Source organism: Strigops habroptila, chromosome 3, assembly GCF_004027225.2.
Source record: "Strigops habroptila isolate Jane chromosome 3, bStrHab1.2.pri, whole genome shotgun sequence".
Taxonomy (NCBI): Eukaryota; Metazoa; Chordata; class Aves; order Psittaciformes; family Psittacidae; genus Strigops; species Strigops habroptila.
In genome coordinates this window covers 2,996,648-3,013,618 of record NC_044279.2, presented here as the reverse complement: position 1 = coordinate 3,013,618, position 16,971 = coordinate 2,996,648, and the positions used below count along the sequence as shown (strand labels likewise).

At 46.8% G+C, this 16,971-nt stretch overlaps 1 protein-coding gene across 3 annotated transcripts in view; it reads right to left on the bottom strand.

Moving 5' to 3' along the window:
* PLXNA4 (plexin A4) overlaps positions 1 to 16,971 on the bottom strand; it is a 475,791-nt gene that overhangs the window by 148,729 nt on the left and 310,091 nt on the right. For all 3 annotated transcript variants that reach the window (XM_030479279.1, XM_030479280.1, XM_030479281.1), the window contains exon 5: positions 16,123 to 16,223. In XM_030479279.1, coding sequence (XP_030335139.1) covers positions 16,123 to 16,223 — 101 coding nt within the window. The remainder of the gene's footprint in view (positions 1 to 16,122; positions 16,224 to 16,971) is intronic.

Here is a 16,971-nt window from a genome sequence, read left to right as displayed (position 1 = left end):
GAATTTTTACTTTATGGGGTTTTTTTCATTCACTTTTACCACATTTCAGGACTTTTTTCATAGGTCAGATAACTTTGCAATCAGCATCTTATATGATATTGTCATGCACTCTCCAGCATACCATGAAGGATTTTATCTTGGCACCTTCTCCTTTTAACAATCCTCCTTATTTTTCACAGAAAATGCTTATGTTGTCTCCACTTTGAAGTTGAACTTCACTGTCATTTCTATTTCTTTCCTTTATTTTACATCTACAGGAGGTTGAATTTGAGTGCCATGCGGTCACCCTCACAGAGCAATGCCTTGATAGCTGTGCCCTGTAGCACGTCCTGCAAGGAAATACTAAGAGTAAATCCAGACTTGTTTCTCCTTTAGTAGGTTACAGGTATGAGCTCCACATGTTGTGACATTTGCTTTGTGCATACGAGGCCACTTGAAGTCTCATTACCACATTTTCTGCCCTCCTAACCTTATGCATTTCTCTCAGCATGTCACAGTCACTTTCCTAATCTTCAAGTGGTCAATAAACCAGCCTTAGCATCGTTCCCTTCCCTGGGGATACCTTGTTACTTGTGCACAGATTGACCCTATTTTCTTTCTTTGATTTTACATTTTCTTTAACATAAAAGCCTTTTCTTTACCATTTTGGCCTCTTCTATTGTTCCTGTGTGATTTATGCCATGGATGAGCTTCCTTCTCTTAAGGTTTTGGGCTGTATATCCTATTAGCATCTTTATTTAACGCAGACTCCTAGCAAGTGCACAGAAGCAATATATTTAATTTTGCCTGATTGCCTATTTTCATGTGCCCTGATTAAAAGGGGCATTTGATGGGATTGATTTTTGCTGTTTCTTACCTGAATTTGATCGAGTTCCAATCCAATCACTTTTCAAGGATAAACGCGCATTATGACTTCACCTTTAGACAATGAATTTCACCTTCAAAACCTCTTTCTTGCTTAATTTTTATTGAACTGGCAACAGCCAGGTTTCTTCCTGTGTTGGCTCCAATAAGGAAAAGGTTTCCTTATTCCTTATAAACTTTTCCTGCTCTGTTTTCTTAACTGCATTTGAAACACTGTCTCTGAGCCTGGTTTTGCATTTGTTATCTTAACAGCTTGTGCCTTTCCACCAGGATTTTCATCCTACTGGCTCCTTGCAATTGGAAGCTGTGATAATGTCCCATTAGTATATTAAACAATACTAGGAAACATTCTCTGATCCTGGTGCCAAATGACATGGGCTGATCACATTCATGCTATTAAACTCTATTAACTTCCAAAACACCCAGGGTAAATCCTCCTTGACCCATATAATTCCCAAACATGTCCAGGAATTGTTTGAAGGAGTGATAGCTGGCCCAAGCGAAACTATATTCTAATAACTTTGCAGCATAGGCAGTTGTCTTCCAGTGCCTAATAGCATTGCCTGGAGTTGTTTTATTTAGTACTACAAATATACATTATATGGACTGAGACCACAGGATTCTTCCTGTTGGAGTGTGCCTGGATGCCCCATGGGATCTGTTACATCTCTACCTTGCAGGCAAATCTCTGATCATTCCTCAATGTTCTCAGAAACACAGCTAAATGTTTACCTGCTGATCAAGTATCCTTCCATTCAGCTTGTTTCTGTCACATAGGGAGAGATCTTTTTTATGTCCTTCTTCATCCTTTCTCGAACCGTTAACTACATGTTACAGTGCATTCCTTCCTCTTACATTTGCCATAAGGGAGCATCCTCCCTCTAACCTGATGGAGGGATTGCTCTATCATGTTGCCATATTTTTCACCAGTGAATTTCCCTGTCACCTCAAGTCCTTCCTGGATCCCAAACCTGGATCCACCGGGATCCTAAACCTCAACAATTCTCACTAAAGTCCATGAGCTGCCAACACCATTTGCACCTACATAACATCTGCACAGGGTGCAAAAGCTGATGTTCTGTGTCACGATCCAAAGCCCCTGTGCCATGACTCAAAGCCCTTGTCTCTTCCTGGAGACTTGGCAAATGAGAGAAGCATTAGGATTGTGAGATCAGCTGGAAAATCTGAGATCCAGAGGTAGGAGTATTGGGATTAAGGTCGTAGATTAAGGCTCTTAAATATATGTGTCCATCTTTAGGTGTGTGAGCTCTGTAGACAAGGGATTTATTCAATATGGTCAGCAGAGGCCAGAGGACTGATTCACCTGCTCTAACACAAGAGCTCGGTTCTGTTGACCACATACAGGTTACCCAAGACATCCCCCTGGGGTTGGCAACTGTGACACAGGACCTATGGAGGACTTGGTCAAAGCAAAGCAAGGCCACCAAATGCCGATGTTTTGGTAACTGCATAGAAACTCATACCTACTTAAGGGTGAGCTGTGTCTTACTTCACTGACTGTACTGATTGGGAGCAGGATCTCCTTGGGCTGCAAGGGAGTCTCAGCACCCAGCTCATATGGAGACATGCGCATACACAAGACTTGGCAGGTCAGAGTCCTAAGCAGAGCTGGAATGGGACTCTAGGTCTCCCCCTCACAAAGCACAGAGGTAAAAAGGACCTCCTGATTCATCCAGTGCTTCTGCAGACAACCCCTCTATAGCAGCTTATACAGAATTGTTATCAAGCTTTATCATAACACCAGCTATATTTTTAGCACTCACTAATCCCAGTGGAAGATTACTTCAGACACTCATTCTCCTCCCAGCCATAAACCTTCTTCTATCTTACTAAATGCCCAATTTATATCCATTCCCTCTTGGGCCAAGACTATCCGCATCTTCAACACCTATTCTCTTTCACAGGCATTTAATCTTTAAATCCACATAAACAGCAGTCCTATCTCTGACCACCTTTGTTTTCTACATTCATTGAGACCCATGCCAGCCTCTTCTTACCCACACAGCTCTGAACGCTCTTCTGAAAGCCTCTCCAAGCTCCATGTTTTTCCCAATGCAGTTAAAATTGTTTCAGTGTCCTAGCCTGGTGGCTTAGGCAAAAGAAATTCCATCCTATTAACACCATCAAATGTAAATCAAGTCAATGGGAGAAGAGACCTCCTTCATGTTTCCATCCTACATAGAATCATAGAATAATTCGGGTTGGAAAAGACCTTAAGATCATCCAGTTTCAAACCCCCTGCCATACGCGGGTACACCTCACACTAGACCATATCGCCCAAGGCTCCGTCCAACCTGGCCTTGAACGCTGCCAGGGATGGAGCATTTACCACTTCTGTGGGCAACCTGTGCCAGCGCCTCAACACCTTCACAGTAAAGAACTTCTTCCTTATATCTAACCTGAACTTCCCTTGTTGAAGTTTGAACCCATCACCCCTTGTCCTATCACTACAGTCCCTAATGAAGAGCCCTAATGACAGAGATACGTCAGTCTGTCTACCAATGCAGCGACCCTGTGCCTGCTCTGGAGTCCCTCCAGGGTTATGCCAATGTAACCCTGATCAGATTTTCTGCTCTGTTTGTGTCCACATTGTTGGAAAAAGTGAGCCAACCTTCACGCCAAGTATCCCAAGGGGGCTGCTGCAGGAGCGACAGGCGGGACAATAATTTGCCATCTACTTTCTGCTATATATTTCATCTGCAAATAGCTCTGACATGGCAGAGACAAGTTGCTATTTCAGACATTTAAAGATATGGTATAACACTGCTTGGCCTTAATTTTGGGCTTCAGCAAGCTATTGATTTTTTGATTCTTTATATTATGTTAATGATGTCATGGTCATATCAGAGCAGCAATGTACTCCCGTAAAGCTCCAGAGTGCCATATTTAATAGATACTGTTAGTATTAATTGATTTTGCTATAATTCATTCTACTCATGTTTCCACTCTTAAGGTTTCGTTGGGGTTTTTTTTTATTAATGGCAAATTCCCTCAGCATCCAAGCAGAGTGAAAAATCAAAGCATTTACTTCTCCTCTTGGTTTTTAATTTGGGAATGGGGGTAGTGAGGAAGGTTGTCCTCTCCAACTCACCCCAGTCAATAGCATATTAAGTATAACACTCAATAACTGGACTGATGTGCTCCTGACCAGCTCAAGAGGCAGATGAATTATATTACGTCAACTGGGCAGATGAGTTTATGCTGTGGGTCCGCTCTCTTCCTTGCTCACCAACCCCTTCAGATCATAGAATCGTAGAATCATAGAATGGTTTGGGTTGGAAAGGACCTTAAGATCATCTAGTTCCAACCTTCTGCCATGGGCAGGGACTTCTCACACTAGACCATATCGCCCAAGACTCTGTCCAACCAGTTAAAGCCAGGAGAGAATCCTCTATGTCAGCTTTTTGCCTTTGGTCTTTGAGAGCAGAGAGAGGAACAGAGAGTAGACACTCCTTGTTGCCCTAATAGTACTAGTGAGAATTCAGTCTCTACCACACAGAAAATCACATTCATATTTAGGTATATGAAACCTTACCCAGAGAGACTATAGAATTCACACCCATACCTGAAAATAGACAAGAGATTGAAGATGGGAAAACCATTCTACTTTCTGGGTTACTCATGCACTCAAAGTTACCTGCAAGCTTGTTTGCAGGATTGGAACTGGGTGAAAATGAGGACGGGATCAGACTGATTCACTCTCATCCACATTTGCAGTTTCTCTTCTCCCTGATAAAGCACAGAGCTACAGCTTTTGGCAAGCATCCCAACGTCATCCTCCTGCCATTAGAGGCGCTGGGTGGAAGTGGGCCAGGGAAGCTTGCAAGGAGTCAAAAGCTACCTCTGGCCCAACCACATCTCAGTGGTGGCTCTGACAGAGGTGCTGCACTCTGATACCACCTTATCAAGCCAGGTAAGGAATAGACAAAATAGTGAAGTGTTATCTGAACTGAAATCCTGCCACCTTGCCCCCTGGGCAGCCTGTTCCAGTGCTCTGCCACCCTCAATGTAAAGAAGATCTTCCTCATGTTGAGGTGAAACTTGTTGTGTTTCAGTTTACGGCCATTGCTCCTTGTCCTGTCGCTGGGCACGACTGAGAAGAGACTGGCACTATCCTCCTGGAACCACTTTTGAGATATTTGTATGGATTAATGCGATTCCTTCTCAGTCTGCTCTTCTCTAGACTAAACAGACTCCTGCTACCAAGGATCAGAGGGAGGGGAGAGAAGACAACATCTTGTAAAGACTCTGTTCCCACAGTCCTCAAAGACCAGTGCCCAGCACTACCAGGCACTGTAGCACCTTTGCATGGCTTAGTGCATATCATGGCTGTGTTTTGCATTCCATTCTCATTTACAAGAGAGGGAGAAGATCTAAATGAGATCCTGCCATTTACTACTCTACTTTTCCTGACAGCTCCAGCCTTCTGCCCGCCACCCCGTACCTAGATATCAAGCAGGGATGGAAAAAGGAGAGAAACAGACATATAATGAACACCCGCACTTACCCCCTTCCCCCTGCCCCCCATAACGTGCATTTAACATCTGCACCAAGCTAACAAGGGAGAAGCCTTCAAGGCATGGGCGGGTTAGATTGAGATTCTTTTCTTAACATGTCTCAATTAAAATGTAGATCTCCTTTACTGCCTGGGGCCAGAGGGGCAGGAGGCACTGGGAATGAGATATGGGAGACACAGGGGCTCTTGCTTCAATCCTCCCTGTCCTGCCTTCCTTAACCCTTCTGGTGCCACCTCTGCTCTAACAGCCAGACAATGGCACAGGGAGATTTGGGTATGTTCATTGGGTTAAGCAAGGAATTACACGTGGTTTTGCACTTTGCCATGTCCACTAAGGCTCCTTCTGCTTTAACTAAATGAACTCAAAACCTTATTCAGCCACTGATGAGACGAAATTACTATCATCATGCTCCATAGACAGTACTGTCCGGGAGCCTGCGGTCATCCAGTCCAGCTCCCTACACGATTTCTGCAAGCCACATATTGTCTGAAGTGCTTAAAGGCTTTGGATCCCATAGGTGTTTGCAAGGTGAAGAAATGTTACTCCTTTCCTACCAACAGGAGGCTAAAATACAGGGAAATTAAAGATTGCAGTCATTGTAAGCTAGGCATTGTTTGATACACTCATTTAGGTTCCCCCAATAGCTACTAAAAGGAACTGGAACTTCCAGTTCACCCCACTGCCTTCAATACCTCAGGGTTACAATGAATGTGTCCAGAAAATAGTCCCTCTCTTCACTAGCTGCCGAGACAAGAAACCTAGTAGGAGATGAGATAAATGCTTAAGTAAATTGTCCAAAATCATGCAAGGTATCTATAGCAGAGCAGGGAAATCAATACTGCTCTCTCTTCCCTAAGGAAAATTCTGTAACCAGTGGATCATGCTGGCATCCTTTGTTAAATGTACCAAGGGGCCCAGAACTTGCTTTTCCCAGTCAGAAACCATCCCAGATCTCATTTTACAACAGTGTTTCAGACCTTCAGCCCACACCCGTTCCCACTTCCTCATGTTATTCACAACCCCACAAACCCCTTTAGCCAGGGGTTGCTGCTGCAACTTCCTAGGCAAGGAAGCAAATAGTGGAGGAAAATTACCAGAAACCAGCCCTTCCTTCCGTTATCAGGGTCTGATGCCTGTTGTATTACAAGACAGAGCCATACCTGCTTGAAGTGGGGCTACTGCGTGTCCCTACAGCACATAAAGAAAAGAAGCTCACAGCCAGGGGCAGAAGAAATTCACAACCTGTTCTTCACTGCAACTTTGGCCTCCCCTGCAGCAAATCTCATCTCAGTCATCCCTCTGTCAGGTCAAAACCATTCCCCCTTGTCCTGTCCCTACATTCCCTTGTAAAAAGCCCCTCTGCAGATTTCTTGTAGCCCCTTTAGGTATTGGAAGGCTGCTCTAAGGTCTCCCCAGAGGCAATGGCTTGTATTTATGGGTAGGGGGGTGTGTGTGTGCACATCCATGGAGAGGATAAAGACAAGCCTTAGAGGTTTGTTGTGCTTTTCTTTAGCAGGAACAGCTTCCTTATCCTCCCCCCTCCCATTCCCTTCTGAGACCTGTCACAGGCTGAGGATGATGAAACATCACAGAAGAAACAGTGGAAGTGGAAGGCAGACGTACCCCCACCCTGGGGAGAGCTCGACTGGCGTGCCATTTTCTCTCATTGGCAGATCATTGGCTGCAGAGGCACCAGGGAGCACCTGACAGCAAGACAGAGAGCAATTCCCTACAAACAGCCCAGCAACTACGGCAGAGTTTCCCAAACCATCCATATATCATGACACTCACCGAGTGACACAACCTTGCAGGAAAGCCCAGCCCTACTTTCTTGTTTAAAATACGGGTTTAAACTTCAACAGGGGAAGTTCAGGTTGGAATATTAGGAAGAAGTTCTTTACTGTAAGGGTGGTGAGGCACTGCCACAGGGTGCCCAAAGAAGTGGTAAATGCCCCATCCCTGGCAGTGTTCAAGACCAGGTTGGACAGAGCCTGGGGCAACATGGTCTAGTGTGAGGCATCCTTGCCTGTGGCAGGAGGTTGGAACTAGATGATCTTAAGGTCCTTTCCAACTCAAACCATTCTATGATTCTATGAGTGTGAATTAGGATCTTGGAGGATTTTAAATTCATGGGAAGAGAGAGATTGGTCAGGTTGAAATCCCAGACCTGTGTTTTGGCCACACTCAGAATACGTGGGGATAGGAAACCCCAAGCTGGGGTTAGGATCTATGTTGTTGCCCACAGCCAGGAGTCTAAAGTCACTTGTGATGTCCTCAGCTGGTCCCCATCTTAATGCTCCAGGATTAATGGGTCTCCAGTAGACTCTGTGTCATATTTGCCAGCCCCAGGTGAACATCTCAGCTACCCCAGGCATTCCAGTTGCAGCAGACAGCATGGATGGGCGACTGAATTGAATTTTTTGCATAGGTAAAACCAGCTATATTTCAAAGTGTCCGTATGTTCTCCATACATCTGTGCTTAGGCACCTGAACTAGGTCCTTACTCCTTGTCTAAGCTTCCTTGCTGGCTCTGTCAACCTCCACTTCATAATCTGAAGTCAGAGTATACACTCCTTCCCTCTGCAGCCCCTATAACTCTGCATTTCAGCTCCAGTGCACATCTAACAAGCTTTCTAAGTTGATCAAGGTGGTCCTGATCAGGAGCATCAGGGAAAGATCATCTTTCCCTTGTCCCTGTTACCTCCATAGCTGATACCCTAGATATGTCCTGTGGGATAGCTAGATATGCCACCCATCAGTGAGTAATGTGCCAGAGCAAGGGTGATGCTGAGATGACAAAGGTGTGTCCCCTATCAGGGAAGCAGCCTATAGAAGTTCCTTCAGAAGCCCCCCAATACCACTGAGCACCATTATCCCTTTCTCATCGTATGTCCTAGCAAATGAGACACACCTCCTAGCCCATAGCAGACTCTGTGCTGTGTTTCACATCAGAGAAGAAGAAACCCCAGAGATCTTTTTCTGCAGCGCTAAACCTGAGCCGCTAATGTTCCTGTGATGGAGACAAATCCCAAGTAGGACACTTAACTCAGAAGGCTGCATCAGGAGAAAGCTTCTGCTGCACAAACTAATTATCTTCCCACCACTTCCCACTGCCCTCTAGCAAAATAAGCTAATCAAGGAAGAAGGTTGTTAGCAAAACACATTTACCACACGCCTGCGTCTTATGGTCCACAGTGCCCAGTGCTGTCCCCAGGTTGCCTCAGGCAGGTACGGCCACCAGGATAATCAACCTGTGAAGGGCACAGCTCTGCCCTGCACTGCTAGGTAGACCAGAGAAGCAAAAGTGCTCCCAAAAGGCACAGGATGGCATCTAGGGAATGGAAGGACATCAGCAGTGCTGGACACACAGCATGCAGGTACAGTGATGGGTCAGTCTAGGGAATAGAAAGACACGAATGATGCTGGATGCACAACAGGCAGCTCTCCAGGATTAGTGGTTCAGAGTGGTTTATTCAATGTCATCACCCATCTGTAGTGAAATGGGATTCTCAGGAGCCTCCATTTCACTCAAGGCTTTATCATCATCAATAGGCATGCTCCTCTTCCCAAGAATTTCCCTCTGCTCTCTGGCCTAAGAGCCCTGATCTCATTTCAAAAGGCCATTGGGAGAGCTGTCACATTTGGGGCTATTTCTTCTGCTCCAAAGCAGAGGCAATGCCTGAGTGTGGAATGACGGGTACTTTAGCTATGCATCAGCAGACAGATTAAAGATTATCTGGGCTCAGTGCAGAATGCTTAATGGGCCAATGTCACTCTACGGAGCCCCCCTGCTGTGCACATCCCTCTGTGCAAAGGCTCAAACACCGTCTCTAGTTTCGATAACTACCTGAGAAGAAGTGGGAATCACTCTGTGCCAAGGCCAATTGCAGGAAGATGACTCCCCTTTCCCTGGCTGTCAGATGGAAAAGGTTCCCAGGCCATGCGCAGGGCTGTGTGAGCACCGGCTGGGACCCGGGAGGAGTCAAACTAAGCATTGTTTGGAGACAAGACACCTTGGCAGCTTGTTCCCTCCTACCTTTGCCACCACAGAAAGGTAGCACCAACCCTGGCAAGCAACTCATCAGAGGCTTTCAAACCAAATGAAAGATTTCCTGCAATTACTTTCCCTCCCAGCACTAATGTTTTTCTCCTCATCGTGTACCAGTATCTTGTATCTGGAAATCTGTTGCAATAAGAAATGCCCCCAGATACCTTGGCTATAAGGCAGAAGTTGTTCCCTGTGAGGGTGCTGAGGCGCTGGCACAGGCTGCCCAGAGAAGCTGTGGCTGCCCCATCCCTGGCAGTGTTCAAGGCCAGGTTGGACACAGGGGCTTGGAGCAAGCTGCTCTAGTGGAAGGTGTCCCTGCCCGTGGCAGGGGCTTGGAACTGGATGAGCTTTAAGGTCCCTTCCAACTCAAATCAGTCCAGGATTCTATGAATTGAGCTGGAAGCCATTTGTTCTTTGTGTGGCTGATCCACCTTTAAGAAGATTAGGACAAATGCCACGTATGTTTGACATGCAGAGGGTCTGCCAGGCACTGAGAGCTGAGCCATGGCAAGACAATGGACCAGAAAGGATATAGGAAGCTTTTCCCATATAAAAAGGGTCCCAACCATGTTTGTAAGCATCGTACCAGGCAAATGCAGATCACCTGCAAATTACTACCTTACTGGAGGGACTCCAATTTGCACCTTGGGACAGAACAGCATGGGGAGTACAAAGCAGGGACACCTGAGGCCCTGATTTCTTGTAGTGGAAGCTGAGGGTCCATAGGATCCCAAGCCCCCACAAGAACCAGTAAATCACTGTTATCTCATTATCTGTTAGAGCTCAGAGTTGTACAGAACTGGGCATGATATTCCACCCTCCTGCCCTGCTGGATCCCTGAAGTCGGATCCATACATCCCTTCTCAATGCTCCTTCCCCATGGAGCACTTAAGATATCCTCCCTCCCCTGCACAAGTGGAGGAAAGCATTGGGAAGGAATATGGAGGAGGTGGAGGGGAAAAGAAAGAAAGATCCTCAGCCTGAAAGACAGTCACAGCCTTTCAGACAGCAGAAAGTCAAGCAAGAAAAAGAGCCTTCAGAAAAGGTTTTATTGCAGCATGTGTAGGCAGCTTAGGTTACCCGAGACTCTCTAGTGATTCAGAAGACTTTGACCAAGAAAGTTAAAGCCAGGGACGATCAATGAGCCTCTGCAAGCAGCATCGCATCACGTTACCTGCTGAGACGCGACAGTGGGAGCTGCACTTTGTGACTTACTCTTTTTTATTCCTGGTCTGGCAATGAGTCTGAGCACGGATAGGAAACCTCCCCCCCCCCCCCAATACCTCACTCCCTAGAAAACAACTTGTTTAAGTGCTTTTTTTCCTCCATATTGTGTTAGAAATGAGAATTGCAATTTCTGGGTACACAAGTATCCTGCAGCTACAAGATGGATGGGAAGAGCTGGAGAGCAGAAGGATGTGGAGGGGCACTTCCAGGTGCTGGGGTAGGTGTCTGCTGCTAAAGGACAGCATAAAACCCTTCCAAACAGGGCTATCCTTTTGTGGGGAAAGCACAAAACCTCTTATATGGCTTCTGAAGAGTCTCATAAACACCATCTCTGCTGCTGTAGCTATCCAGTAAATCCATGGTGAGCTCGGCCTAAGTAATTGTGTGTACCAGATTTTGGCCATCCCCTGACTAACCCAGAGCCAAAAGGATACAGGCAGGTGACTGGTATGTCCTATATCTAAGAGTCTTCTGTCATTGTTTCATTCAGGGGGTGCAGATGCCTGTGGGAGGCCACTGCATCTTATTCTCATGGTTCAGGAGTAGAGTGGCCTCTCCCAGATGTGTTCTGCAACTGGGGTGCAAAGCCAACAGAGCCAGCTAGGGTCCCTAGGTGCAGTTCTTGGGTGCCAAAAGGACACAAAAAGGACACAAGCAGCTCCTCACAGATGAGCAGAGGAATGCAGACAGCAGAGCCAACTCCTGTCCCTGCTACCTCCACGGTTGGACAAGCTGATGATGTTTCAACAAACTATCTTCCCTCCACAGCAAATGTCAGCTCCTCCAAACCAAGTATTTGTTGATGGCCTACTTTGCTCAGTCTCTAGAACTCGTAAAGTCTTTTGGGGGAGAAAGGAATCACAGATGCCCAAATGTTTCATTTTAATGAAGGGAGAAAGAGAGAAAAAAGTAATGCCTCTACTTTAGAAGGACTTTTTATATTGAATTTTTAAGCAATTTAGTAAAAACTGAAATAAAATCCCAAAATAAGAACTTCCAAAGTCCATATGAATCATTCTCTAATTACTAAATGGAATCAGTCCCTTCTAAAATGGCTTTTGAGAACATTTCTTATTAAAATAAAAAATAATTGGCCACTAAAAGCTGGTAAAAAAAGTTTTGAAATATCACAAATCCTTCCAGAAAATGGGACTCTTTTCCCTTCTGATTGCAACTAATGACCTGCCAGCCATGGGAGTCCCCATAATAGCAAGGGCAGATTCCAGAGAAGAAGGAGGCTGGTGCCTGGGGGGGTGCATCCTTCCTTAAGGACAGCTTGTGCATGTTGGAATATTCATTTCAGAATTAGACAGAGGGTACATGAGGATGAAATCCCTCAAGCTGCACCAGGGGAGATTTAGATGGAGATTAGGAACAATTCCTTCCCCAGAGGGTGCTCAGGCATTGGAACAGGCTGCTCAGGGCAGTGGTGGAGCCACCATCCCTGAAGTGTTCACACACCGTGTAGACAAGGCCCTCAGTGCCATGGCTTAGTGGTGGCCTTGGCAGTGCTGGGGAACGGTTGGACTTGATGAGCTTAAAGGTTCCAGGTTTCCAACCTGATTGATTCTATGATTCTATGAAATGAGACAGCACAGCCAAGATCTAGGAGTGGAGAGCCTGGGACAGGTCCCTTCTGCACCCAGCAAGATCAACCCTTTATAACATCTTGCATCTCCCTATAGGGATGCTGCTGCTCTTCTGCCCCAAATATCCATCCTCCTGGCAGCTGCGGTGTTAAGCATAAGCCAGAGACATTGTGCAGGGGTGAAAACCCACATGGTTACCATGTCACATGGATCAGTTCTTGCGTATGTCTGGAGCTGATGCTGGGGCAGGCAGGGATGGTGAGGGCTCACTCAGCTGCAGATGGCTTTATCCCTCCTCTGGGGCAAAGAGCTTCAGCTATGTCTGCCCCTCTGCAAGTGAGGGGGAAAGGAGGTAGAGGAAGGTAGCAGTCTGGATATGGATGGAGACAGAATAAACTTGCTGTGGGGTTTAAAAGGGTGGTCAGATACTGGATGGCATCTTCGGGCATTGCTGTATCTAACATAGGAGGAAGCTGCGATTCATTTCAGGCTTGGAGAAAACTTTGCTCTGATCTCATCCCTCTCTGCAGCCCCCCGTTCAGGCTGGTGACATTGCTGCGACCTTGCAGCCAGGCACCGAGTGCCTCCGTGCCAGAGATTAGCTTTTCAGCCTGGTTCCTCCCCTCCCTGCTCCCACCCCAGCCCTTCACCCTCCCCAGGAGACCCATGCAGCAAGCGAGCGCCACGTTTTCAATTTACACCAACTAAATGATTCATCGCTGCCTAAAGAGGCCTGAACAGAGCTCAGGAGGGGAGCAGAGCTCTAGCAGGGAAAGGGAGGGGGGGGGACAAGATTGGGGCTAAAGATACAGAGATGAAAAGCTCCGGTGACCTGCTCTATATTGGCTCTCCTAGGGGCAGAAGCCAATCAATCCTTCCCCCCCTCTCCTTTCTCCAGCAGCCGTCTGTGGGTCTGTCTGTCTCTTTGTCTCTCAGCAGACTCGAGTTTCTCGGTGTAAGGTTAGGACAGCAAGAGCTGTGGAAATCGATTCCTGAGCCTTGGCACACCGCCCTCAGTGCAGGCAGACCAGCTCTGCTGTGAGGCAGTGGATAGATGGATGGACGAATGGATAGATGGAGAGCTGGCCCCAGGTGTCCCCAGACCTCTCACATGCAGGAGATGAGGGTAGGTTGGAAAAGGGTCTGAGAGACAAAAAGACAGATGCTGTACCTAATCTGGCACTTTTCACCTGCCTCCCAGTCTACCACTGTTCCTCTTGATGGTTTATACTGGAGGAGAAATATGAGTGAAAGACATGGCTTTGCCCACAGACAATCTGGTTTCCAGTACCATACTACTCCACATCTTGCACAGCCCAACTGCCTCTTCCATCCCTTCCACAAAACAGCTCCTGCATCAGCATGTCTGGATTCAGCCGTGCATTGGAAAACCCCTGGGATTCCTGACTGGGAAGGAAGAGGGAAGTGTTAGTACTCACGAGGGGAAATGCTTATGGCACGTTGCACCTGAACCATCTTTGTGCAGGAGTTATTGACAATGCATCTCAGTTGAGGTCTGTTAATGAATCTTAAGTAGTTCTGCTGTTCAAAAAGTTCTAGTAAGAGACTTCATATAATAAGACTTACATAAGAGACTTAAGAGGATATTCACTCTTACCCTGAATATCCTGCACAGCCAAACCTTGTTGAATGGGATGCAACCGGTTCCTCTGCTCTCAGGGCTATCTAAGGATGAGGAAACTGAGACCCAGAGAGGAACAACTGAGGCTGCACTGAAAACCCCTTCCAAGCTAGGACTGGAAATCAGGTTTCTTGACTGCAATGGGAACTGAGGGGAAGGGATAGACTGGAATGGGATTTGATAGCATTTGCATTCAAACTGCTTCCAAAAAAACCACATAGAATGAATGTCAGTGACCCTGCTGCAAGGTACATAAATAAATGTGGAAACAGAGGTTAAGTGGCCGGAGGGAGGAGGACATGGGGATCCTGCCATCAATCAGGTCCAGACTGCAAGGCCAAACTTCTCCTTGAAGGACCAAGTCTGTACAGGGGTTTCTTGTTCTGAATCAATGCTGCCACCCTCATTTGTCACCAACCATCACATTGCTGACATTCCTTCACAATGAGAATCTGCAGTTGTTTCTGCCCCTTTTCTCTCTTTTTGGGGATTTATTGCTGGATGTATTGATTGCTTGTTGCCTCTGACCCCAGACAGCAGGAGATGAACTGTCTAGCACTGGTGTGGTACAATCAACAGCCAAATTCACGCTTCTCCATGCTGCTTGCACATAGTCTGTGCTGTCCATCCATTGACAGCTGCAAACATCCATTGCACATGCTCTGTAGGATGGATGCAGGGTAAGATGAGATGGAAAGAAACAATAGAGCTGTATATCAACTGGAAATATCCTCAGGTCAGCAGGGTGAAAGTTTCATGGGTTCATGCCCACCAGACCACAACTCAGAGAATGGATTGCCAAGGATCTCTTGAACAATTCCAGAGCCTCAGCTAAGTTTTTGGACAAGTTTTGGGTTGGATCACCTAGACCTGATCTGAAGTTAAGCAGATTGTCATGGCTTTAGATGAGGGTCACACAAGTTAAGAGCATCCGCAGAAGGTTTGGATTATGGAAGAAGTTTGTTCCCTTTTCTTCTGTTTCAGAAAGGAGAGGAAACCAAGAGGATCACTTCAACTAGATCCCTGTGGGCACCAAGAGAGTTTGGAGGTGAACTCAATGGTACAAGACAGCCACACTGCAATAGCAAAGTCCATCAGAAAAACCTTCCACTTCTGCCAAGGACACTGTGAGACTTGGAGTGACTTGGAGTGACAGCACCCTGCAGAGCCAAGCTCAGCTGGAGACGGTTGGTTAGACAGTTCCAACGCACTTTCCAGCCATTGTGTCTGCTGAGAGGTTCTTGGCAAATGACACCACCCTGCCACTCATAACCAGGAGCTCCGCCAACATGACACCTTCCTCTCCATAGCTTTGACAGAGGGCTCTCTGCAGGAGAACATCACTGGCAGTGAAGGCTGCAGAGAGGAAACTTCAAGATCAAGAGCATCATTTAAAAGCCTACAGAAAATAAAGCCAATGAACTAACCTTACAAGGTACTGGACATGCCAGTACTGTAAAACAATGCAATGGTGAAACCAGGTCCCTTTTTGGCCTATTATACAGAAGCCCAGGAATGTAGATAGAGAGAAACTTGCTCAGCATCTTGGCCAGAGAAGCCAAATGACCAGTTTGGCTCATTGGTGCTCATTTGGCACAGTTGAGTTGACCCCCACAAGGCAAACACTCAACTTCAGGGTCAACATTTTCCCATAGTGAGCATACAAACCATAAAATCCCCTTAGAATCTTACTTGGAATGGACCCCATGATGCTTACAGGGATTCCTCTCTAAGGGCAATGGAGGTAAGGACAAGTCTGAAAGAGGAGAGTTTCGGAACAGCAGTAGAAAGTTGGAGGTGCTGAGACAAGTGTCTGAGCTAGGCTGCTATCAAAGCCAAACTGCCTTAAGCAATGGAAGCAAGCAGGTAACGATCACCCACAGAAGAGCTGTTGGAAGGTTTGATTCAAAGTGCAACAGAGTGGACAGGCACTTTGCTGATGCAGTCAACAGGCTGTGGATCAGACGGTTGAGGAGATCTGGCCAGTCTTTACCACCCTTCTCTTCCCTTGCCTTCCAAAAATGCTGCTCAGTTAAACAAAGTCTCCCTCAGCAAGACCCAGTGACCTCAGTGGAGGTACTGGAGTGACTCGATGGCTCACCTAGAGACTGAGACAGTATTCTGCATCTCTGCCTTGTGCTCTCACAGCCGATAAGGGAAGAGGGTTGGAGCAAAAGCAGGGCTGGGATGAGGTAAACATCAGCAGGTACTTACGTGTTATGAAGAACACACCATCCACAGTGAGGGTCACCTGAGCCCAAGCACTCACTGCAGGTCTCGTACTGGCTGCACGACTCCACAGGCACCCGGGTGAGCTGCAGGAGGAAAGGGGACAACCTGTCAGGCTCTGCAATGCCCACAATGACTTGGCAGAGGTGCCACCCTCCCTGTCCTCTTCCCCTGGTTCCCAGAAGGACATCCCTGCACAGCTCAGCAGGCTTGGGACAAAGGAATGTGGCTGCAGAGTGCTCCAGAGTGCAACCTGGTGCAAACCCTGTTGAGATCAACACGTTCCCTCTTCCCCATGGCCTTCCACACTTCATTGCCAGGTGACCTCACTTGCACAGTTTCATAGGGAATCAGCAAATCAGGCAGGCTGTGAGCAGACTGTGGTGACCTGGTACCTTGAGACAGTTAAATAAGGGATGATCTTCTGTATCGAGTTAAACTCAATAGATCTCAATCCTCTCCTATGCTTTGGTTGTGGTCTCGTGATGTCTTTGACTCCCTTCCATGACATCCCACACACAACCACTGGTGCCAAGAGAGGGTCAGCTCCAGCCCCCATTGCCCATGGATCTTTCCAACCATCAGTTGTCTCATCCTTGGACAGATTGTTCCCAGCAGGAAAAGGACAGAAGCCTGGGTGTCAAATGAGCTTGTTGTCACCCTGACTTTGCAGCTCAGAAGGCAAGAGAAGTGGACTTGAGACACCCACCTACTGCCAAAATACTGTATTTTATTATATTTTCTTTTCCTTTCTTCCTTTTTAATTAAAGTATTTCAGTCAGGGATTTCCAAGGCAGAAGGGACTTCCTCGCCTGACCTCCTGTCTAACGGACC